This window comes from Tachypleus tridentatus, chromosome 10 (genome assembly GCF_004210375.1).
Source record: "Tachypleus tridentatus isolate NWPU-2018 chromosome 10, ASM421037v1, whole genome shotgun sequence".
In the NCBI taxonomy this organism is placed as follows: Eukaryota; Metazoa; Arthropoda; class Merostomata; order Xiphosura; family Limulidae; genus Tachypleus; species Tachypleus tridentatus.
In genome coordinates this window covers 3,104,605-3,130,822 of record NC_134834.1, presented here as the reverse complement: position 1 = coordinate 3,130,822, position 26,218 = coordinate 3,104,605, and the positions used below count along the sequence as shown (strand labels likewise).

The 26,218-nt window shown below is 34.8% G+C and overlaps 1 protein-coding gene across 3 annotated transcripts in view; it reads right to left on the bottom strand.

Annotated features, from left to right (window-relative positions):
- Positions 1 to 410: 410 nt before the first annotated feature.
- LOC143228637 (ATP-binding cassette sub-family E member 1-like) overlaps positions 411 to 26,218 on the bottom strand; it is a gene marked incomplete at its 3' end in the record, with an annotated part of 35,792 nt that continues 9,984 nt past the window's right edge. For all 3 annotated transcript variants that reach the window (XM_076459864.1, XM_076459865.1, XM_076459866.1), the window contains 13 exon segments: positions 411 to 676; positions 4,657 to 4,826; positions 5,613 to 5,744; positions 7,959 to 8,108; positions 11,443 to 11,564; positions 11,803 to 11,892; positions 12,718 to 12,814; positions 16,092 to 16,161; positions 16,920 to 17,057; positions 17,348 to 17,465; positions 18,973 to 19,070; positions 21,122 to 21,207; positions 22,603 to 22,747. In XM_076459864.1, coding sequence (XP_076315979.1) covers positions 411 to 676; positions 4,657 to 4,826; positions 5,613 to 5,744; positions 7,959 to 8,108; positions 11,443 to 11,564; positions 11,803 to 11,892; positions 12,718 to 12,814; positions 16,092 to 16,161; positions 16,920 to 17,057; positions 17,348 to 17,465; positions 18,973 to 19,070; positions 21,122 to 21,207; positions 22,603 to 22,711 — 1,646 coding nt within the window.

The following is a 26,218-nucleotide window of genomic DNA, read 5'->3' as shown; positions in this document are numbered from 1 at the left end:
CTAGAAATTTTGTGTTGTAACAAGTAACAAGAGTTCATCACTCAAACCAAGAATCCCACAACCTGTACAAATGATTCACAGAATTTCTGTCATATATTTGATCTCTCCAACTTTCAAACCTATCTATGTAGTTTAGGTTCCCTATAACCTATGTTCTATATAACATTACGTATAACAAAATGGATAAAAACCACAATGTAAATGCAGCAGAACAATATTGGAGCATGACTTTGCTCTTCTGTGTTTTATCTGTTATTAAACATTATAGAGTTTTAGCATATTTGAAAGTTCATGATACCAATAATCTGATCAACCTCATGTATCAATATTGGTTTAGTAAAATCAAAGAAATCACAAACCAAACCTTCTAATAATAGTATTTTATCTTGACTCCAGAAATTATCACTCACCAACTAGCTACGGCTTTAACAGAAGGCTGTCCTTCGAAAACAATTACTCGATCAGCGAGATAAGTGGCCATGATGAAATCGTGCTCCACAACAAAGCCAGTCTTCTTTGCATGAAGAATGAATCGCTTAATCACCTTAGCAGCGACCAAACGCTGCTCAGAATCCAGATAAGCTGATGGTTCATCAATTAAATAAACATCGGCTGGCTTACCGAGGCACAGAACTAATGCCACTCTCTGGAGTTCACCACCAGACAAGTTTTGTACCTACGAAAAAAAAAACAGTCAGTTGGTCAAGCACAATGACACATAGAGAGTTCTTCTATAAACAAGTTTGGTATCTGTAGGTTAAACACGGAGTCAATCAACCAGTCACAAACGGACAAGAGGGTTCTTCTCCAGACAATACAACAGTTCGGTTCTCAGCAACAGTGCGTATCTGATTAAAATTCTTAGCAACAGTACGTAACTGATAACGGTTCTGTTCTCAGCAACAGTACGTAACTGATAACGGTTCTGTTCTCAGCAACAGTACGTAACTGATAACGGTTCTGTTCTCAGCAACAGTACGTAACTGATAACGGTTCTGTTCTCAGCAACAGTACGTAACTGATAACGGTTCTGTTCTCAGCAACAGTACGTAACTGATAACGGTTCTGTTCTTAGCAACAGTACGTAACTGATAACGGTTCTGTTCTTAGCAACAGTACGTAACTGATAACGGTTCTGCTCTCAGCAACAGTACGTAACTGATAACTGTTCTGCTCTTAGCAACAATACGTAACTGATTAAAATTCTTAGTAACAATATGAACGTAACTGATAACAGTTCTGTTCTTAGCAACAGTACGTAACTGATAACAGTTACGTTTGTTGGACTAGAACTGTCTGGAGCAGGGATTTCCAGTTTAAGAGTGCTCGAGGGCCACAACTATATTCACTAGTCTAGTGGCAGGCAGTATTATATTTTTATCAAATTAGGGCTTGTTGATGTATTATATAATGCAAAATAAAGAGTATATAGATCCATGGCAGGGTTAATTTATGTCCTTTCAACATGGTAAAATGAGTTAGATTGGGGAAGGAGTTAATGTGACTTACTTTACATTACATGATATTTCGACGGGCATATTTGTGAAATAACTACTTTTTTCAACCAGTACGTTTTCAGATTGTTCTCCCATATCAGTGACACTTCTTTGTATGGTTTGGTTGGGAAGCAACACTGATTCAAATTAATCACCAATTGTGGCATCCCCAACACCTTTGCCATTTCAAAAACATATTTCTTTACTAAAGTGACATCAATAAAAGGTTTCTTTGCTCTTGCAAGTTTAAGAGAAACTATGTATGAATCATTCAAATCAGACATCTGACAACTTGTTAAACATACTTGTTTGTTGTTTTAATAAAATTCTATGGTCACTGATATAATTTACATACAAACCAAATGCTACAACTTGTCGTTATTGTCTGTAATAAAATAATGAAGTTCCCAACATTCCTGGTACACTCTGTTTTCACTGTCAATCTTACGTTTCTTATATAATTTACATACAAACCAAATGCTACAACTTGTCGTTATTGTCTGTAATAAAATAATGAAGTTCCCAACATTCCTGGTACACTCTGTTTTCACTGTCAATCTTACGTTTCTTATGTAATTTACATACAAACCAAACGCTACAACTTGTCGTTATTGTCTGTAATAAAATAATGAAGTTCCCAACATTCCTGGTACACTCTGTTTTCACTGTCAATCTTACGTTTCTTATATAATTTACATACAAACCAAACGATACAACTTGTCGTTATTGTCTGTAATAAAATAATGAAGTTCCCAACATTCCTGATACACTCTGTTTTCACTGTCAATCTTACGTTTCTTATGTAATTTACATACAAACCAAACGCTACAACTTGTCGTTATTGTCTGTAATAAAATAATGAAGTTCCCAACATTCCTGGTACACTCTGTTTTCACTGTCAATCTTACGTTTCTTATATAATTTACATACAAACCAAGCGATACAACTTGTCGTTATTGTCTGTAATAAAATAATGAAGTTCCCAACATTCCTGATACACTCTGTTTTCACTGTCAATCTTACGTTTCTTATATAATTTACATACAAACCAAACGATACAACTTGTCGTTATTGTCTGTAATAAAATAATGAAGTTCCCAACATTCCTGGTACACTCTGTTTTCACTGTCAATCTTACGTTTCTTATGTAATTTACATACAAACCAAACCCTACAACTTGTCGTTATTGTCTGTAATAAAATAATGAAGTTCCCAACATTCCTGGTACACTCTGTTTTCACTGTCAATCTTCGTTTCTTATGTAATTTACATACAAACCAAACGCTACAACTTGTCGTTATTGTCTGTAATAAAATAATGAAGTTCCCAACATTCCTGGTACACTCTGTTTTCACTGTCAATCTTACGTTTCTTATATAATTTACATACAAACCAAACGATACAACTTGTCGTTATTGTCTGTAATAAAATAATGAAGTTCCCAACATTCCTGGTACACTCTGTTTTCACTGTCAATCTTACGTTTCTTATGTAATTTACATACAAACCAAACCCTACAACTTGTCGTTATTGTCTGTAATAAAATAATGAAGTTCCCAACATTCCTGGTACACTCTGTTTTCACTGTCAATCTTACGTTTCTTATGTAATTTACATACAAACCAAACGATACAACTTGTCGTTATTGTCTGTAATAAAATAATGAAGTTCCCAACATTCCTGGTACACTCTGTTTTCACTGTCAATCTTACGTTTCTTATGTAATTTACATACAAACCAAATGCTACAACTTGCCGTTATTGTCTGTAATAAAATAATGAAGTTCCCAACATTCCTGGTATGCTCCGTTTTCACTGTCAATCTTACGTTTCTTATAAACTTTGCTCATGTTTATCACAGAACTAGACAGTGATAAATTACAACACGTCAACGTCCACAACAGCAAATGGACAGATTGGCAACACACACCAGCCTGGTTCACTTTGTCTAGTAGGGGAATGATGGTATAATACACCGAGATGTGATATAATTTAAAAGCTATTACTATCAAGTTATTACTGTAAACATATAGAGACATAAATAACAAACATATAGGTGCACACAAAGTAAAATTTCATTAGTGACTGTCAGTTGAGGCTTTCATGTATTTTTATCTTGCAAGTCAGAATTTTTCATTTCTTCACTACAAAAAAAATATAAAAGTAGGTTATGTTTCAATACACCTTCACAGGCCACACAAAACCGTGCCATGGGCTGCAGCCGGCCCACGTGCCGTCTGTTGGAAATCTCTGGTCTAGAGCAACGACAGTACTTGTGTATTACCACTTGTCTGTCATCTTATACCTTGAATGATACCAGTTAAACCTTTGATAACCTCATATGTATCAAAAGCATCATAATCACAATTTATCAGATTGTGAACAGCAAGTAAGAGATTAATCATTGGTTATCAACAGTTGTAATTACTGGCCCATATATACGTACTGTAAACACTGACATATCCAACAGTTTTTGAATCTCTGATAAATCAGTCCACTTGAAACTTTAAGACATGTAGTAGCTCTAAGATACTTGAAATATATATCTGTCATTGTTTCACCTATTGCTGCTTCCCAAGTGGCCAACAATATCTTAACAATTGTACTTTCAAACAGTTATAAAGTACGAATCATACAATTTGTACAGGTTTTGTGAGTTACATTTATTCCTTGTTTGATGTTACTCTAACAGTACTCATTCACATATTTTAGTTTTATATCATGCAGATAGCCTTTGACCATGTGAGAAACATTCTACAAAAATTATTAAAAAGATTATAAATGTTGACAAAACTAAAACTGTTCAAACCTCATAAGATATCTCTACTACAACAAAGTACAACCCAAGGTGCTCTGATGGATGAATATGTTAATACAAGTTAGCTAGGTTATTAAGTTAACTTTTAGTTCCAATCTTACAGGAAACTTGCTTTCATTAGATTTTAAAATTACAAATGTGCTCATAGGAACAAAACCAATCAAATTTCCACTGAGATTCATTACAAGTGAAAGTAAAAGACCTGAATTTTGAGTATATAATTTGATCAGAATGTTAACCCACTTTTGTCATGTAACTTTCTACACTAAAATTTTTACACCATAATTTTTGAAACTGAAGTATACATCTTAATTAATAGTCAAAGTATTTATTGTACAATTACCTCTTGGTCAATAATGTTATCTATCTGAAGAGGTTTCATGACGTCCGCCACAAACTGGGGGTGAACATATGCATCCCGAATTTTTTCATGAAGTAACTGTCTCACTGTTCCTTGAGATTTGGGTGAAATTTTTTGTGGTTTGTAGCTGATGAGCATAGGAGGAACCTCACCTAAATAATGATTGTTCATGAAAAATACACTAATCTTACTGGAAAATAAATAATTTATTGCACAAAAATACTTAAGAATAAATATTAAATTGTTTTGTTTGTTTTTTTAATTTCACCCCAAGCTACAAGATGTTTATCTGCACTAGCTGTCCCTAATTTAACAGCGTAAAACTAAAAAGGAAGGCAGCTAGTCATCGCCACCCACCGCCAACTCCTGGGCTACTTATTACCAACAAATAGTGGGATTAGCTGTCACATAATAATGCCCCCATAGCTGAAAGGGTGAGCATGTTTGGTGCAATGGAGATTCGAACCTGTGACCCTCAGGTTACAAGTCAAATGCTTTAACCCACCTAGCCATGCCAGACCATTAAGTTTAATACATATAATAAACTAGAGTAGTGAATCTTATCTAGAGATGTAAATTGCATAAGCTAATATCATTAAACTTGTTTATATGTAGTATAAGTCTTTAAAACTTATATATACTGAGAAAAATACAGCACTTTCTCAGCCAACAGTATATACACATACAAAAAAATATACACCAGGCTAGACTGTCCTTAGGCAAGCCACAAGTAACATAGACTATATGTACAATAATGACATCTTTCACACAATATTTACTGAAACTATATGTGATCTACAGATCACTAGATTTTCTTTAAATATAATTTTTACCTGAAGAAATATTTTACCTTTAATAAAACGCTTCATAAACAGTAAAAGTTCCTACAATTATTAAAACAGGACAAATATGAATTATGTAACTGTATAAAAACATACATCCTGCTTCAGGCTTCAGTCTACCAGCTAACAACTGGATAAAGGTTGTCTTCCCTGTGCCATTCTCTCCGAGCATCACAATTATCTCAGAATCAGTAAAGCTACCAGGGTCAACTGATAAAGAAAAATTACCTGAAAGAAAAGACTGCAATATAGAATTATGTCAAATAAAAATTCGTTTGAAAAGAGTGTTGTGGTACAGTTTAGTGACATATAAAAATCAATTGGAAAAGTGGGTTGTGTTGTATGTTAGTGTTAAATAAACATCAGCTTGAAGAGAGGGTTGTGGTGTAGATTAGTGTTAAGTAAACATCAGCTTGAAGAGAGTGCGTGGTGTAGATTAGTGTTAAATAAACATCAGCTTGAAGAGAGGGTAAGTGGTGTAGATTAGTGTTAAATAAACATCAGCTTGAAGAGAGAGTCGTGGTGTATGTTAGTGTTAAATAAACATCAGCTTGAAGAGAGAGTAGTGGTGTATGTTAGTGTTAAATAAACATCAGCTTGAAGAGAGGGTCGTGGTGTATGTTAGTGTTAAATAAACATCAGCTTGAAGAGAGGGTCGTGGTGTAGATTAGTGTTAAATAAACATCAGCTTGAAGAGAGGGTCGTGGTGTAGATTAGTGTTAAATAAACATCAGCTTGAAGAGAGAGTCGTGGTGTAGATTAGTGTTAAATAACCATCAGCTTGAAGAGAGAGTCGTGGTGTATGTTAGTGTTAAATAAACATCAGCTTGAAGAGAGTCGTGGTGTAGATTAGTGTTAAATAAACATCAGCTTGAAGAGAGAGTGGTGTATGTTAGTGTTAAATAAACATCAGCTTGAAGAGAGGGTCGTGGTGTAGATTAGTGTTAAATAAACATCAGCTTGAAGAGAGGGTCGTGGTGTAGATTAGTGTTAAATAAACATCAGCTTGAAGAGAGGTCGTGGTGTAGATTAGTGTTAAGTAAACATCAGCTTGAAGAGAGGGTCGTGGTGTATGTTAGTGTTAAATAAACATCAGCTTGAAGAGAGGGTCGTGGTGTAGATTAGTGTTAAATAAACATCAGCTTGAAGAGAGAGTCGTGGTGTAGATTAGTGTTAAATAAACATCAGCTTGAAGAGAGAGTCGTGGTGTATGTTAGTGTTAAATAAACATCAGCTTGAAGAGAGGGTCGTGGTGTAGATTAGTGTTAAATAAACATCAGCTTGAAGAGAGGGTCGTGGTGTATGTTAGTGTTAAATAAACATCAGCTTGAAGAGAGGGTCGTGGTGTAGATTAGTGTTAAATAAACATCAGCTCGAAGAGAGGGTCGTGGTGTAGATTAGTGTTAAATAAACATCAGCTCGAAGAGAGGGTCGTGGTGTAGATTAGTGTTAAATAAACATCAGCTCGAAGAGAGGGTCGTGGTGTAGATTAGTGTTAAATAAACATCAGCTCGAAGAGAGGGTCGTGGTGTAGATTAGTGTTAAATAAACATCAGCTCGAAGAGAGGGTCGTGGTGTAGATTAGTGTTAAGTAAACATCAGCTTGAACAGAGGGTCGTGGTGTAGATTAGTGTTAAATAAACATCAGCTTGAAGAGAGGGTCGTGGTGTAGATTAGTGTTAAGTAAACATCAGCTGAACAGAGGGTGAGTGGTGTAGGTTAGTGTTAAGTAAACATCAGCTTGAAGAGAGGGTCGTGGTGTAGATTAGTGTTAAGTAAACATCAGCTTGAAGAGAGGGTCGTGGTGTAGGTTAGTGTTAAATAAACATCAGCTTGAAGAGAGGGTGTGGTGTAGATTAGTGTTAAATAAACATCAGCTTGAAGAGAGGGTCGTGGTGTAGATTAGTGTTAAATAAACATCAGCTTGAAGAGAGGGTCGTGGTGTAGATTAGTGTTAAATAAACATCAGCTTGAAGAGAGGGTCGTGGTGTAGGTTAGTGTTAAATAAACATCAGCTTGAAGAGAGAGTCGTGGTGTAGATTAGTGTTAAATAAACATCAGCTTGAAGAGAGGGTCGTGGTGTAGGTTAGTGTTAAATGAAAACCTCCCACAAAAGATGTCACATTTATACAACTAACTTCATTTTTCTCAACACAGAACTTACTTTGTATGGCTAAACTATGATGGTTACCAAAGTATTCATTGGAAACAGTGACCTTTTTACCAGTTTTCGACAAAACAATGTTTTCTATACAATAAATACCACCCACCTTCTGCGTTTTCAATGGATTTTTTGTAAAGCTACCAGTGATGGCTTGTCATAGTACATGACAGTAACTAAAGTTCTGAAATATATTAGATGTTCTCTTGATTAAACACAAACAAACAGTAAACTCATCAATGGTTCCCATGACAACAAAACTTGTTTAAACAAGTACTAACCCATCCTTTTCTTCATTGTTGGGTACTCATAACGACACATTCTCTTAATTTCTTCTTCTGTAGCTGTTTCTGCTACTTTGAAAATCAATGAAGTTTCTCTAAATCTAAGATTTTCTGTTGGAACAAACCCATCCAGAAATATGTTGATCCCTGGGATAAAAAACATTTATACTTTTAAAATTGTTAACAATAACACCATTACACTAATCCAACACTTTATCAATCATGCATCAGCTAACTTGTTCACTAAACATCTTTCATTCAACCTTATTACATTGATCCAACACTTTATCAGTGATGCATCAGCTAACTTGTACACTAAACATCTTTCATTCAACCTTATTACATTGATCCAACACTTTATCAGTGATGCATCAGCTAACTTGTACACTAAACATCTTTCATTCAACCTTATTACATTGATCCAACACTTTATCAGTGATGCATCAGCTAACTTGTACACTAAACATCTTTCATTCAACCTTATTACATTGATCCAACACTTTATCAGTGATGCATCAGCTAACTTGTACACTAAACATCTTTCATTCAACCTTATTACATTGATCCAACACTTTATCAGTGATGCATCAGCTAACTTGTACACTAAACATCTTTCATTCAACCTTATTACATTGATCCAACACTTTATCAGTGATGCATCAGCTAACTTGTACACTAAACATCTTTCATTCAACCTTATTACATTGATCCAACACTTTATCAGTGATGCATCAGCTAACTTGTACACTAAACATCTTTCATTCAACCTTATTACATTGATCCAACACTTTATCAGTGATGCATCAGCTAACTTGTACACTAAACATCTTTCATTCAACCTTATTACATTGATCCAACACTTTATCAGTGATGCATCAGCTAACTTGTACACTAAACATCTTTCATTCAACCTTATTACATTGATCCAACACTTTATCAGTGATGCATCAGCTAACTTGTACACTAAACATCTTTCATTCAACCTTATTACATTGATCCAACACTTTATCAGTGATGCATCAGCTAACTTGTACACTAAACATCTTTCATTCAACCTTATTACATTGATCCAACACTTTATCAGTGATGCATCAGCTAACTTGTACACTAAACATCTTTCATTCAACCTTATTACATTGATCCAACACTTTATCAGTGATGCATCAGCTAACTTGTACACTAAACATCTTTCATTCAACCTTATTACATTGATCCAACACTTTATCAGTGATGCATCAGCTAACTTGTACACTAAACATCTTTCATTCAACCTTATTACATTGATCCAACACTTTATCAGTGATGCATCAGCTAACTTGTACACTAAACATCTTTCATTCAACCTTATTACATTGATCCAACACTTTATCAGTGATGCATCAGCTAACTTGTACACTAAACATCTTTCATTCAACCTTATTACATTGATCCAACACTTTATCAGTGATGCATCAGCTAACTTGTACACTAAACATCTTTCATTCAACCTTATTACATTGATCCAACACTTCATCAGTGATGCATCAGCTAACTTGTACACTAAACATCTTTCATTCAACCTTATTACATTGATCCAACACTTTATCAGTGATGCATCAGCTTACTTGTACACTAAACATCTTTCATTCAACCTTATTACATTGATCCAACACTTTATCAGTGATGCATCCGCTAACTTGTACACTAAACATCTTTCATTCAACCTTATTACATTGATCCAACACTTCATCAGTGATGCATCAGCTAACTTGTACACTAAACATCTTTCATTCAACCTTATTACATTGATCCAACACTTCATCAGTGATGCATCAGCTAACTTGTACACTAAACATCTTTCATTCAACCTTATTACATTGATCCAACACTTCATCAGTGATGCATCAGCTAACTTGTACACTAAACATCTTTCATTCAACCTTATTACATTGATCCAACACTTTATCAGTGATGCATCAGCTAACTTGTACACTAAACATCTTTCATTCAACCTTATTACATTGATCCAACACTTTATCAGTGATGCATCAGCTAACTTGTACACTAAACATCTTTCATTCAACCTTATTACATTGATCCAACACTTTATCAGTGATGCATCAGCTAACTTGTACACTAAACATCTTTCATTCAACCTTATTACATTGATCCAACACTTTATCAGTGATGCATCAGCTAACTTGTACACTAAACATCTTTCATTCAACCTTATTACATTGATCCAACACTTTATCAGTGATGCATCAGCTAACTTGTACACTAAACATCTTTCATTCAACCTTATTACATTGATCCAACACTTTATCAGTGATGCATCAGCTAACTTGTACACTAAACATCTTTCATTCAACCTTATTACATTGATCCAACACTTTATCGGTGATGCATCAGCTAACTTGTACACTAAACATCTTTCATTCAACCTTATTACATTGATCCAACACTTCATCAGTGATGCATCAGCTAACTTGTACACTAAACATCTTTCATTCAACCTTATTACATTGATCCAACACTTTATCAGTGATGCATCAGCTTACTTGTACACTAAACATCTTTCATTCAACCTTATTACATTGATCCAACACTTTATCAGTGATGCATCAGCTAACTTGTACACTAAACATCTTTCATTCAACCTTATTACATTGATCCAACACTTTATCAGTGATGCATCAGCTAACTTGTACACTAAACATCTTTCATTCAACCTTATTACATTGATCCAACACTTTATCAGTGATGCATCAGCTAACTTGTACACTAAACATCTTTCATTCAACCTTATTACATTGATCCAACACTTTATCAGTGATGTACCATTTAATTGTACACTAAACATCTTTCATTCAACCTTATTACATTGATCCAACACTTTATCAGTGATGCATCAGCTAACTTGTACACTAAACATCTTTCATTCAACCTTATTACATTGATCCAACACTTTATCAGTGATGTACCATTTAATTGTACACTAAACATCTTTCATTCAACCTTATTACATTGATCCAACACTTTATCAATGATGCATCAGCTAACTTGTACACTAAACATATTTCATTCAACCTTATTACATTGATCCAACACTTTATCAGTGATGTACCATTTAATTGTACACTAAACATCTTTCATTCAACCTTATTACATTGATCCAACACTTTATCAATGATGCATCAGCTAACTTGTACACTAAACATCTTTCATTCAACCTTATTACATTGATCCAACACTTTATCAGTGATGTACCATTTAATTGTACACTAAACATCTTTCATTCAACCTTATTACATTGATCCAACACTTTATCAATGATGCATCAGCTAACTTGTACACTAAACATATTTCATTCAACCTTATTACATTGATCCAACACTTTATCAGTGATGTACAATTTAATTGTACACTAAACATCTTTCATTTAACTTACCCTTCTTACACCAATTCAATATTTATCAAACAAAACACAACTGAAACTTGCCTTCACGGACAGAGAAAGGTAATGTAACTACACCATATGCACCAGGAACTCCATAGAGACAGCAGATGAAGTCAGACAGGTAATCTAACACAGACAAGTCATGCTCCACTACAATAATGTACCTGAAAAACAAAAACCACATACTGACAGTATCATGGGACAAAATCATCACAAAAAAATATTATTTCACCAAAAGAATAATTCATTATATGTTACTTGTCAGGGTGAATCACTCTACAATACTCTCTACCTGGTGACACCATCACAATAAAACATCTCAATTCTTAATTGTCAGGGTGAATCACTCTACAATACTTTCTACCTGGTGACACCAGCACAATAAAACATCTCAAGTCTTACTTGTCAGGATGAATTAGGTGACGAATTGCCTGGGCAGCTTTCAGTCTTTGCTTGACATCCAAGTAACTGGAAGGTTCATCAAACATGAATCTAGAGAATACCAACAAATATATATCAGCTGTGCACCAAAAACTGCTCTAAGAAATCTTGAAGCTACTTACAACTAAAACTATGATGTTTGTCAACACACACTCAAGTTAGAAAAACCTTCAAAACCTCAATAAAAGTTCACACTCTGGGATTTCTTCACTCTTAAATTTAATTGACAGTGAATTACATATAAAGCCTCAAAAGAAACAAGAGAGGTGTGAGGAATGTAAAAGTCAACCACAGAATTCAAATAGTTAAAATAAATCCTAGTAACCAGTCTTGAAGGCTAGTCTGATGAATTCTTGTGACTTTAATTTGCAGCAGTATCAGTTTTAGTCTTCTCTGAATTTGGTTTTAATTTTCTACCTTGAATGATATCAGTTAAACTTTGATAACCTCATATGTATCAAAAGCATCATAATCACAATTTATCAGATTGTGAACAGCAAGTAAGAGATTAATCATTGGTTATCAAGAGTTTTATAAACAGCAGCAGGTGTTGGATATAAAATAATTACACTATAGAACACTTCATAGAATGAGGTTTTAACTTTAATACACAGTTAAGTGTATGTAAACAGAGAGAGAGATTAAGGAAACTTTGTATAACTGACATACTGTAAACAATTGTGCTTCAACAGTTATACTATAAACAACAGTACTTGTGTACAGTCACACTTGCTGTAAACAATGGTTGTTAGATACAATATGGGTATTATAAACAATGAACACGAGAAAGTTAAACTAAATAAGTAAACACAGGTGAATATACATACATTCACTTAACAGTAAGTTATTGAAACAGTCACTCAAAGAGGTACCTACATGTCTGCCTTCTGAATACACACCATGGCACAAGCAAACCTCTGGAGCTCTCCTCCAGACAAGTTTTCAACATTCCTGTCTCGCACATTCTTCAGGTCTAATGAGGCAGAAATAACATGAAAAACATACAGTAAATAACAACCCAATCTTGCATAAAGTTATGTGTCACTCACACAGTGAAAACAGTTTATTTTCATATATTTTTATCACTGACCATTGTGTATCATATAGACACAGTACAACTGATTAAAACTTGCCAAGGAACGATCATATTTCATTATGTGTTTGACAGAGAACACATTATGTATAATAATTATAATTTGTTTACAATAAACAAGAAAATGTTATATTTGTGTCATGCCTGAATAAACTTAACAACATTACTCAATAAGAAAGTGTTATAAATTTCACAAGTTAAGCTATTCTTCAACATTGGCTTTGCCTATCTAAGCCCTGATCTAACATGCTTCAGTCTTTTATACCTAAGTACACTTGACAATATACAATTTGTCAGTACACTCTTTTAACTTCCAAAACATTCTTACCATCTACTGTCACTATAGTCAGACTTCCACATTGAGGAGGAGGGACCATGCTGACACAAACTATACATAGAGCATCTGTATAGAACAAAAGTGTTATAAGAGAACAGTGGGGAACCACACCGCATCCACAACAGGTATGATGCTCTTCACTCGACAACAAGTTCCTGTTTCGAGAGTGGAACAGTACAAGAGATAGCTGAGGTTCCACAACTTGGTGTTGGACCCTACATCCCATGGACTGCAATGTTAAAATGATACACACTTTTGATTTGGATCCAAACTTATAACCATAGAGTGACATGTTTCAAACCACCCGAATCACAAGAAGAAATTAAGCAACACCTAAGTGAACAAACTGTCTGATCCCCCAGAAAAAGTCCAAAAGACAACATTACAAGTTCAGAATGGCAGGATCGTGCAAGCCGTAATCAACCAAAGGAACAGAACTCATCTGGTCTGGAATAATGAACACTCTACCTCACTATCCAATCAAGTGGGAAAGGAATATTCCATTTGTCCCTGGAATTATGGAGGGGATGTGGAACCTGTGCTCATCCATGGTGAATATGATGGGACCACTTTAGAATCAGAATTATGAGGAGATATTAAACCTCCTTTCCTGAACAATATGCAAAACCAACATTGATCTAAGTGATGGGCCATGTACACTTCAAATGGATAGTTTTGTTTCAAATCTTAACCAGGATTATGAGTAGGCTGGAGCCACTCTTACTGACATCTGAGAGAAACATCCAGGGATCCAAGTAGGAGGGCCAATAACTTCACCATCTTCTCCAAGAGTGGAGGAACATCTGTCCACCTTCCCAGTGACTAGAAACTGGATGTGGTAAGGACTCCTATCTCCACTACTAGAATATGGGATTAATACATGTTGGGGAGTCCTGAGGAACAGTGCTCTGTAAACACTGCAACAGGTGAGTTAAGTTCCCCCAACATTTTAAAAGCAAACTGGCCCAATTTATTCAATCCAATGATAAGTAGGAACAGGCAGAATCCCCTTTAGCCCTACTCATGATCATCCATGATAATATATTAACACTATCTGGTAAGCACCTAGATAGTGTCAAGGAACACCTCATTTCCACAGAGCCTGTTGCAACTAGTAATAAGAATAATCAAATTGGTTGGTAATGTGGAACTGGAGTAAAATAAGCACTCCCCTTCTGGGCAACATTCACCAAAAAGTGGGATCCAGTGAAACCAAGATGTAAGGAAGTACTCCTTCCTCCTTATAATGTTGTTAAAACCAGAATAAAGCTGCCCAAGAACGTAAAGACTGAGACAAAAACCAGTGACAGAAGTCTGAATATCAGTTTATAAAAAGTTCCCCAATGTATCAATGAAAGGGCAGCAAAAAGAAATGTGCTGTATATAACGTAGAATATACCTCACTTGTAAAGATCAAAATATGTAAAATGGAAGTTGGTTAGAAGTGGGGAAGTCAAGAGATCTTAATGAATCAAGATCATTATAAAACGAGGTTAAGTGGGTCACATAACACTTTCAGATATGACATGTCAAACCAAATTATCAGTTTACAATTGATTGCAGAGGTGAAAAATAGATGTCAAAAGAATTGAAGAGATGGATATATTCCCTTCCAAGTTGTCAGAGGCTTAGAAATAAAGGACCTATCAGGATATATCAGGAACTAAGGGGAGAGAAAATGTCCTGCAGACATGCCAACAACCCTAACTTATGGCATCAACATGTCAGCAGCCAAACAAAAATATACTTCCAACAGGAGCCAGAAAACAAAGGCAAACAAACATACGACAAAGATATAAGGTCTATCTATCCTGTCACGTAATAAAACGGTAAATCTCGTATTCTGAACCAGAAACATCAGGAAGGATGAGAAACTAAATCTCCACCCACAAGGGAGGAATAGACTTATATGGGATAAAGAAAAGTTCCACAATCTCACAAATCAAAAGAATGAATTGAATAAAAGAAGTAGAATGTAAATCAGATTCACAAGACGTGGACGTAGTAAAGAACAGTGTCAGTAAACAGAATCCAAACTCTCTCAACAACAACACAAACTTCAGAGGTCCTAAGCCTAATGAATGTGTCCATCTCTCAGGAGATAAAAACATAGACAGCTCCACCCCCACCATAGAGACTCCATAAAATAAATGATGAGAGATCAGACTAATCAACTTGCTGACAAAAGTAATAACTGATAAGTAGAAACAGGCCCTTCAGCCCTACTCATCATAGTCCATGATAATATGTTAACACTATCTGGTAAGCACCTAATTTAGTTTTTTGAAATTATAATTTGAATTAAATCCACGATGTGGCACAAAAATCACACACTATAACAGGATGATGCACATCACTGTATCAAGAAAAGTGATTACATTAAGTTAGGAGCTTTTGTACTGTACCAGAATACATAGTGCACTAACAAAGGTAGAGAAATATTCAAACCAGGTATTATTAAGAGCATTTGAATGGACAATAAAAGATTGGAGCATGCAAGACGAATGTTTACAAACAGAGATATTGTCAGCACATGGTAAATATGTTTTGAAATGAACTTTATTAAACACATTTTAACGTGAACTGACAGGTTTGTTTTAAACTTTGTATTCTTAATCATGTTATTAACATTCAGTCCATGCTAGTTTCTGAAACTAAGGGACACGTCTATTTAACATTCAGTCCATGTTAGTTTCTGAAACTAAGGGACACGTCTATTTAACATTCAGTCCATGTTAGTTTCTGAAACTAAGGAACACGTCTATTTAACATTCAGTCCATGTTAGTTTCTGAAACTAAGGAACACGTCTATTTACTCACCTAACATTTCACAGACAGAATCTTGATTCCGTAGTTCGTCCTTTTTGTCAAGCAGTTGTTGAACAGAGCCCTGCAGTAACAGAAGAACTGATATTTATCTTAGGATATTTACTACTGGCTGTCAAAGGCAGCCTCATTCTTGTTTAACGTTATCTAGGTGGTGAACAGTAAAACAATAATGGTCATCAGTTGCCACACCTTACAGTTTTTATTGTAATGTGGTGTTATAACACGTCAAACCTAAATCAACCAAAAATCAAAGTTAACTAAAACAAGTCCTGTCTCTAAACAACCTATGAACACCTTTAAACCAGAGGAAAGTCTGGGTAATCATATCACATACACTGTCATTGGTGATAAGAAAACAAAAACAAGCCTAGTCATGTGTAATTATACAGACATATAGTGTAAATAGCTTTCTAGCCTAATAAATATTAATTTTTATGTAAAATAATATTTTTTGAATAAAACTCACTTTCCTACCAAGTCGTACATTTCATTACAATCTAAAACAGTTACCACTATCAAAGGCACCCAGCAACAGAAAATTGTTAAAATTATTGCAAGTGGAGCCACAAGCTATTGTTAAAGCCCTTCCTCTAAAGCAAACATTAAGGATCTGTTTGACACTTATTTTGTTTATTTTACTGTCGCTCAGATGAGCCCTTACTAAGGTGATGAGCCCGAAATGGTTGCAAAAATCAATCTTTAGGGAATCCATCTGAGTAGTACAACCACATTTACTGGGTTCACAAGTTCTTCAGAACATGTGGATAACTGTAGTTTACATACACATCTAACAATAGAAACAAACAAACTATTTCTGACCTTAACAGCTTTAGGGATTTGGTCCACGTACTGAGGTTTGATGATAGCTTTCAGATCATCTTCCAGAATCTTTGTAAAGTAATTCTGTAGTTCGGAGCCTCGGAAGTACGCCAAAATTTCTGTCCAATCAGGAGGAGCCTTTAAGTAAAGAAACACCCTCATAACTCAATGGTTCAAGGTAACATTTGTCTTAATTAGACTAAAGGTACTGAGAAAGAAAAAGTATTCAAACAATAACACAGCACATTTAAAAATACTTTGTGACATATTTATAGAAGAACAAACTGAAAGTATAGTTTCTCTTGATGAAATAATTCATACACTAGACCCCTCCAGGTTAAATAAGATTACAAATTATTACTTCTGCCAAATTCTGTCACATTTACATCCACACAAAAATTTAAAATTTTATCTATATTTAAACTTACATTAAATCGACCCAAGTTAGGTTTTAGCTTTCCGGCCAAAATTTTCAAAGCAGTAGATTTTCCAATGCCATTGGTCCCAACCAAACCCAAAACTTCCCCTGGTCGAGGTGTAGGAAGCCTAGATAAAATAAACACCTTCAAACAAACAACTAATATGAAACTAAGTCAAAATAAAGCTGAACCAATAATTCTGAAATTTCTTTTCAAATCTGCTGCTACGATTGTAATTAGTAGAATACTATTTGGAAACAAGAGTTGTTTACGACTGGATTTCAAAACCAAATAACAAGTTTCACCAGACTGATTTTATCTACCAAAAAGGAAGTTATCAGCGTTACATAACAAGTGCTCTCTTTAGACAAAAACTGAAAACTTCAGTTCTTTTCAATATTTGAATAATTATTCTGTGACAATAGTAAATACTCTAAACTTAAGTTACAAAAAATAAAAACTGATTAAATAATAACTAGAGGGAATTTTGATCAGTGATGTCGAGAAAACCCACTTGTAGCGAAATATATATGTAAAAACGACTTGTTAGATTGAGAAAATATTTTACATACAGGAGCAAACAATGTTTTGACCTTCTTCGGTCATCGTCAGGTTCACAAAGTTTTTACATATATACAGAGGGAATTTTGAATACATCTAAAGGATATTTGTAAAACAAAACTCATAATAAAGATCTTGATAGTGGTAAAATTCATGATGTAACAATTTCACATTTCAACAAAAAAAACATTAACAAAGTTTAAATAATTATCCAAATGATAACAGTTTTTAATACAAACTAAAAATCTTGTATTCAAATATTCCTCTTGTATATATTACACTTTCAATGATTTTCCTTGAACTGTAAACTGTCCAGATGGCAAATCACAAGCAAATTTCATCAATGACAACTTCTTAGTATAGCTATAAATACATCAATATAATACTTTAATCACATGTTTAATATTCACAACTCAAAACTTTACAGTTATAATAACTGCCATAATGATTATAACTGGATAATGTGACAGGTGCTACATAATAAATATTAGTACTTTTAATTACAACTCAGTCATCTCAATGAAAAAAGTGACAACACTAAAAATTAGTCAAAAGGTACTATAAACTACTAACTGTGACCAAACAAGATGTAGCCAAGTTGATCTCACATGTACACTGTATAGGGTTAGTAAGACAGGACCATTGTCAAGATTAAACTACTAACTGTGACCAAGCAAGAGGTAGCAAGTTGATCTCACATGTACACTGTATAGAGTTAGTAAGACAGGACCATTGTCAAGATTAAACTACTAACTGTGACCAAGCAAGATGTAGCCAAGTTGATCTCACATGCACACTGTACAGGGTTAGTAAGACAGGATAGTTTTCAACATTAAACCTACACTAACATTTATTTGGTATCTGTTGTCCAGAGTCTGTTAATGTTATTACTGACACTAATTTCAGCTTACAGTAAACATGCTAAAAGAATTATGAAATAAAAAAATGACAATTATTAAATTGTAAAATATATGACTAACTAGATCCACATTTCAGCTCTTTTATCAACATAAACTTGTGTTCTTATTACATATCTACATTAAAAGGAAATCTAAAAAAGTAAAACCAATCACCTGTGAAGCTTAAATGAGTTTTGATTGTACCGATGTGTGGTGTCCTTTTGCAAGTTGCTGGGTAGATTTATAATAGATATAGCTTCGAACGGGCATTTCTGTTGGTTGAAAAATAACAAAAATATGTATTTATTTTTGAAATACGTTTAATGTTCAACAAACATAACTGAATAACGTATCCATTCTAAAAGCTTGGAGTTCATATCTGAGTAATGATAAAACCACACATGCTCTTAATTTATACAAGTCACAAACAGTTTTATCACTATAGCCAGTTAAAAGTTTTATTCAAAACACTCAGTGCATGAAAAAAACACTTGGTTAGGTTACACATAGAATATATCATCACACACACACACGCAAAGACACGTAGCTACTAGTAGAACACACACACACACGCAAAGATACGTTGTTATACGTATAACACTATCACATACACACGTTTATACACGCAAAAATACGTTGTTATAGGTATAACACTATCACATACACACGTTTATACACGCAAAGATACGTTGTTATAGGTACAACACTATCACATACCTACATTTATACACACAAAGATACGTTGTTATAGGTACAACACTATCACATACCTACATTTATACACACAAAGATACGTTGTTATAGGTATAACACTATCACATACACACAAAGATATGTTTTCTGTGTTTTTTTTAACCCAGCAGCCTTTCCACATCTGGCTGAGGACAGTGAAAGGTGGTAAAGGTATGTGATGTTGTAGATTACAGAACCCACACGCACTTTTTTTTTAAGAATGTGAAACTCACAAAACTGAGGTTAAACTGAATAGATGATGTATCCCTCATATAATTTGGGTCTTACCTCTGCCAGTACCTCAAAAACCAGAGCAAGATGTGTAACTACCAATCTTATGGTGTGTGTGCCAAATTAATGTATGTATGTTTTTTAGATGCACTGTTTCTTTTCTTGTTTGTTACAATTTCACTTACACATACATATTTAAACACACAAGTAAACTAATTATACTTGTAAGTCTTCTTCTTGAATCTTTCCTGCTAGGGGTAACTTACCCTTCAAATTACAGAACTGACAAAAAACAATTCATTAAAACCAATCATTTCTGTTAACTATATTGTCATCACAAATATTAGAACTACTTTAATTGGACTAATATCCTATCTTCTGAGCATGCCCAACAGATCAAATCAGTTAGTGTGTCCTGTAAAAACCACAATTATAGGGAGATTTATTACACTACTTAAAATTTATTGTGCATCTAGCAGAGTTTGGAGTACTAACTGGCAGCAGAGCAGGATTCAGCTTCACAGACCCCACTAGCAATTAGTGGAATTATTTGTAATACTGATGGTATATTTTATTTACAAGGACAAAAACCAAAACAATCATGGATAAACAACAAATATGGCACACAGCTAATTCAAAATGTGTTAGGACTGGACTCTGGAACATCTCACTGATTATAAGATTCATTATTTACAAAGTGCATTAAGTAACTACCCTAGTTTTTCAATACCACTGTATTAACCTAATGTGGTTTTGTTTATTAACAAGTTTTGAATGAAGTTTCATACTTTTATATAACGGTTATTTTCATCTACTGAAATAACCGTTTTTATATCAATCACGTAATTATTCAACATAATAGGAAAACACACCAGTTTTAATCAATGACGAGAGGTAACATGTTGTTCTGCATATCATAGATGTTGTGACTAAATATTAACTGTACAACATGTTTCATCAACTGACAATAGTGTTAATTTCCTCCACATGACAACTAACAGTAACATAATGGGTAAAATGTGTTGAGATTGTGTTTTATTTTACAGTCTAATACCATCTACAAATGACTAAAAACAGTGAATGTGATCGTTCTAGCCCTATTTCCCCTAGGAAATAAACAAAAGTAATTCTACAAACACCAAAATATCAAGATAAGAATAAATAATGCTTTAAAGTAAAACTACAAGAAAAAACAAAGCATCGTGAACTTTAAACACAAGACTGTTAAGCTTTTAAACTTAAAACAATCTACTAATGAAGACAGACATACAGCAAACAATTCATATAAAAAAAGATTGAACTGAACATCAGTAACCCTCCATCTTAAATCACTAGTAATAATCACCAAAACAAAACTCACTTTTACACAGATACCACAACCAATACATAGCTCTTCAGAAATGGTGGCTATTTTGTCATTAGGAGTTACTTCAATACAGAGTTTACCTAGAGAAATAATAAAACCATTGTTCATGGATATACTTTCACAATACATTCAGTATGGTTAAGGGTTAAAGATACGTTATGTTAATGTCCACTGAAGACTTCCCTTGCAAGCAAAAAGGCTTTTAATATCTATTGTATGCTAGACAATCAACATCAGTTGTATATAAAATATTTCCGTTGTCTTAAAAAACAACCGCTTGTTAGCTTTACGTACTGTGCATAAACTACTCACCAGTCTTGAAGAAATTAGATTCATATTAATAAACAGCAACATCTATTCAAGTTCTCCAGAAGAAATACTACTTAAAGCTGAAACCAGATACTCTTTGTAAGTCTGTACACAGTTTCATTCAATTTGGTTAACTATAACTACTGGAAAATATTGCTTCTCAGTCAAACATTATGAACCACAGTCACCCTCAAAATAAAGTCAATACTACTTAAAGCTGAAACCAGATACTCTTTGTAAGTCTGTACACAGTTTCATTCAATTTGGTTAACTATAACTACTGGAAAATATTGCTTCTCAGTCAAACATTATGAACCACAGTCACCCTCAAAATCAAGTCAATACTACTTAAAGTTGAAACCAGATACTCTTTGTAAGTCTGTACACAGTTTCATTCAGTTTGGTTAACTATAACTACTGGAAAATATTGCTTCTCAGTCAAACATTATGAACCACAGTCACCCTCAAAATCAAGTCAATACTACTTAAAGCTGAAACCAGATACTCTTTGTAAGTCTGTACACAGTTTCATTCAATTTGGTTAACTATAACTACTGGAAAATATTGCTTCTCAGTCAAACATTATGAACCACAGTCACCCTCAAAATCAAGTCCAATTTCATCAACATTTTCATTTCACTACAATTAACTTCAGTTTGTTGCCTTATTGGCTGTCTGTTCATGTTTTAGACACAGAACTGCTCCTCTAACTGAGAAGTGGACATATCACTGGCTACCAGCCTGGTTTGTTGGTGACTCAGATAACAGTCCTTGGAGTCCCTGAGCTGGTCGACTCAAACTGATATCAAGAACTATGTCATATCCCTACACGGGGACACTGGCAGGGTAATGGTTAACTCTGTCTGATAGTCAAAATTGTCATATCCCTAAACAGGGACATTGACAGGATAAGGGTTAACTTTTTATAATTACATGTATAATTTAACATTCACAGATGTTTTACTACAGTATCTCCCAACAGATTAAAAATTAAACCAATATTATTTTGATGTTTTTACAAATTACAAACCCTAGTAAATGACACTTAAGTTGTCCTTTTCAATAAAGCACCAACATTTTCCTTCTGATAGATAGGAAACATCTAACTTATGTTGTTAATGAAATATAGAGACCTCTAATGTTTGTTTCTCCACTAAGATACATACCCATTCTCACCACAGGACAAGACTTCTTGCACTCTTGCCTGCATCGTTTTGGTTTACACTTATCATTATTCACGATGGCAATACGAGTTAGTTTATCTTGTGAAGACATTTTTACAGGCTCTCGGTGTGCTCGACCACACGGCAACTGGAAGTAAACAGGAACTCAGGTTATTGATACAACCATTATTCTACATCAGGCTATTTAACATTAACATGATAAATGTCCTCAACATACCAGTGTTACATATTCATTAGTTATTAAATCACAATTTCTTGTAAGATTACTCTCAGATCTACATCATTACTAGAGATGTGCAACACCAGAACATTTTACTCAATAGTTTGAGTTATAAGCTTGGAAACAAGTTTTGTACACCTATAAATAAAGTAAATCTAGGAATAAGCTTAACAGTTATTCTTATGTTAGAAGTTTAACTTACAAAATGCATGAGGAGCCAACTTCTAATAAAAAACTTACATTCTAAACTTGGTTAGATATGGAGATTAACTGAAACATAAATTACATTCCAATGCATGATAAGATTTTTAACAGCAGTAGACTACTTTAGAAGAATGGGATATCTCTATAGCAGGAATTACAGCTTTGGTACGGAAAACACAGTCAAGGCATTAAACTCATGTGTAGACAGCAGCTGTGTTACTGATAATGACTAACAATACTGAACCAATAATAGCAGCAGCAGCTGTGTTACTGATAATGACTAACAATACTGAACCAATAATAGCAGCAGCAGCTGTGTTACTGATAATGACTAACAATACTGAACCAATAATAGCAGCAGCAGCTGTGTTACTGATAATGACTAACAATACTGAACCAATAATAGCAGCAGCAGCTGTGTTACTGATAATGACATTACTGAACTAACAATAACAGCAGCTGTGTTACTGATAATGACAACACTGAACCAATAATAGCAGCAGTTGTTACTGATAATGACATTACTGAACTAACAATAACACCAGCTGTGTTACTGATAATGACAACACTGAACCAATAATAGCAGCAGCTGTGTTACTGATAATGACTAACAATACTGAACCAATAACAGCAGCAGCAGCTGTGTTACTGATAATGCCTAACAATACTGAAACAATAACAGCAGCAGCAGCTGTGTTACTGATAATGACTAACAATACTGAACCAATAACAGCAGCAGCTGTGTTACTGATAATGACTAACAATACTGAACCAATAACAGCAGCAGCAGCTGTGTTACTGATAATGACTAACAATACTGAACCAATAACAGCAGCAGCTGTGTTACTCATAATGACTAACAATACTGAACCAATAACAGCAGCAGCAGCTGTGTTACTGATAATGCCTAACAATACTGAACCAATAACAGCAGCAGCAGCTGTGTTACTGATAATGCCTAACAATACTGAACCAATAACAGCAGCGGCAGCTGTGTTACTGATAATGCCTAACAATACTGAACCAATAACAGCAGCGGCAGCTGTGTTACTGATAATGACTAACAATACTGAACCAATAACAGCAGCAGCTGTGTTACTGATAATGACTGACAATACTGAACCAATAACAGCAGCAGCAGCAGCTGTGTTACTGATAATGCCTAACAATACTGAACCAATAACAGCAGCAGCAGCTGTGTTACTGATAATGCCTAACAATACTGAACCAATAACAGCAGCGCAGCTGTGTTACTGATAATGCCTAACAATACTGAACCAATAACAGCAGCAGCTGTGTTACTGATAATGCCTAACAATACTGAACCAATAACAGCAGCGGCAGCTGTGTTACTGATAATGCCTAACAATACTGAACCAATAACAGCAGCGGCAGCTGTGTTACTGATAATGACTAACAATACTGAACCAATAACAGCAGCGGCAGCTGTGTTACTGATAATGCCTAACAATACTGAACCAATAACAGCAGCAGCTGTGTTACTGATAATGCCTAACAATACTGAACCCATAACAGCAGAAGCTGTGTTACTGATAATGACTAACAATACTGAACCAAAAACAGCAGCAGCAGCTGTGTTACTGATAATGACTAACAATACTGAACCAATAACAGCAGCAGCTGTGTTACTGATAATGACTAACAATACTGAACCAATAACAACAGCAGCAGCAACTGTGTTACTGATAATGACTAACAATACTGAAACAATAACAGCAGCAGCTGTTTTACTGATAATGACTAACAATACTGAACCAATAATAGCAGCAGCTGTGTTACTCATAATGACTAACAATACTGAACCAATAACAGCAGCAGCTGTGTTACTGATAATGACTAACAATACTGAACCAATAACAGCAGCAGCAGCTGTGTTACTGATAATGACTAACAATACTGAACCAATAACAGCAGCAGCTGTGTTACTGATAATGACTAACAATACTGAACCAATAACAGCAGCAGCAGCTGTGTTACTGATAATGACTAACAATACTGAACCAATAACAGCAGCAGCTGTGTTACTCAATGACTAACAATACTGAACCAATAACAGCAGCAGCAGCTGTGTTACTCATAATGCCTAACAATACTGAACCAATAACAGCAGCAGCAGCTGTGTTACTGATAATGCCTAACAATACTGAACCAATAACAGCAGCGGCAGCTGTGTTACTGATAATGCCTAACAATACTGAACCAATAACAGCAGCGGCAGCTGTGTTACTGATAATGCCTAACAATACTGAACCAATAACAGCAGCGGCAGCTGTGTTACTGATAATGACTAACAATACTGAACCAATAACAGCAGCAGCTGTGTTACTGATAATGCCTAACAATACTGAACCAATAACAGCAGCAGCAGCTGTGTTACTGATAATGCCTAACAATACTGAACCAATAACAGCAGCAGCTGTGTTACTGATAATGACTAACAATACTGAACCAATAACAACAGCAGCAGCAACTGTGTTACTGATAATGACTAACAATACTGAACCAATAACAGCAGCAGCAGCTGTGTTACTGATAATGACTAACAATACTGAAACAATAACAGCAGCAGCTGTTTTACTGATAATGACTAACAATACTGAACCAATAATAGCAGCAGCTGTGTTACTCATAATGACTAACAATACTGAACCAATAATAGCAGCAGCTGTGTTACTGATAATGCCTAACAATACTGAACCCATAACAGCAGCAGCTGTGTTACTGATAATGACTAACAATACTGAACCAATAACAGCAGCAGCAGCTGTGTTACTGATAATGACTAACAATACTGAACCAATAACAGCAGCAGCTGTGTTACTGATAATGACTAACAATACTGAACCAATAACAGCAGCAGCTGTGTTACTGATAATGCCTAACAATACTGAACCAATAACAGCAGCGGCAGCTGTGTTACTGATAATGCCTAACAATACTGAACCAATAACAGCAGCGGCAGCTGTGTTACTGATAATGCCTAACAATACTGAACCAATAACAGCAGCGGCAGCTGTGTTACTGATAATGCCTAACAATACTGAACCAATAACAGCAGCAGCAGCTGTGTTACTGATAATGCCTAACAATACTGAACCAATAACAGCAGCAGCAGCTGTGTTACTGATAATGCCTAACAATACTGAACCAATA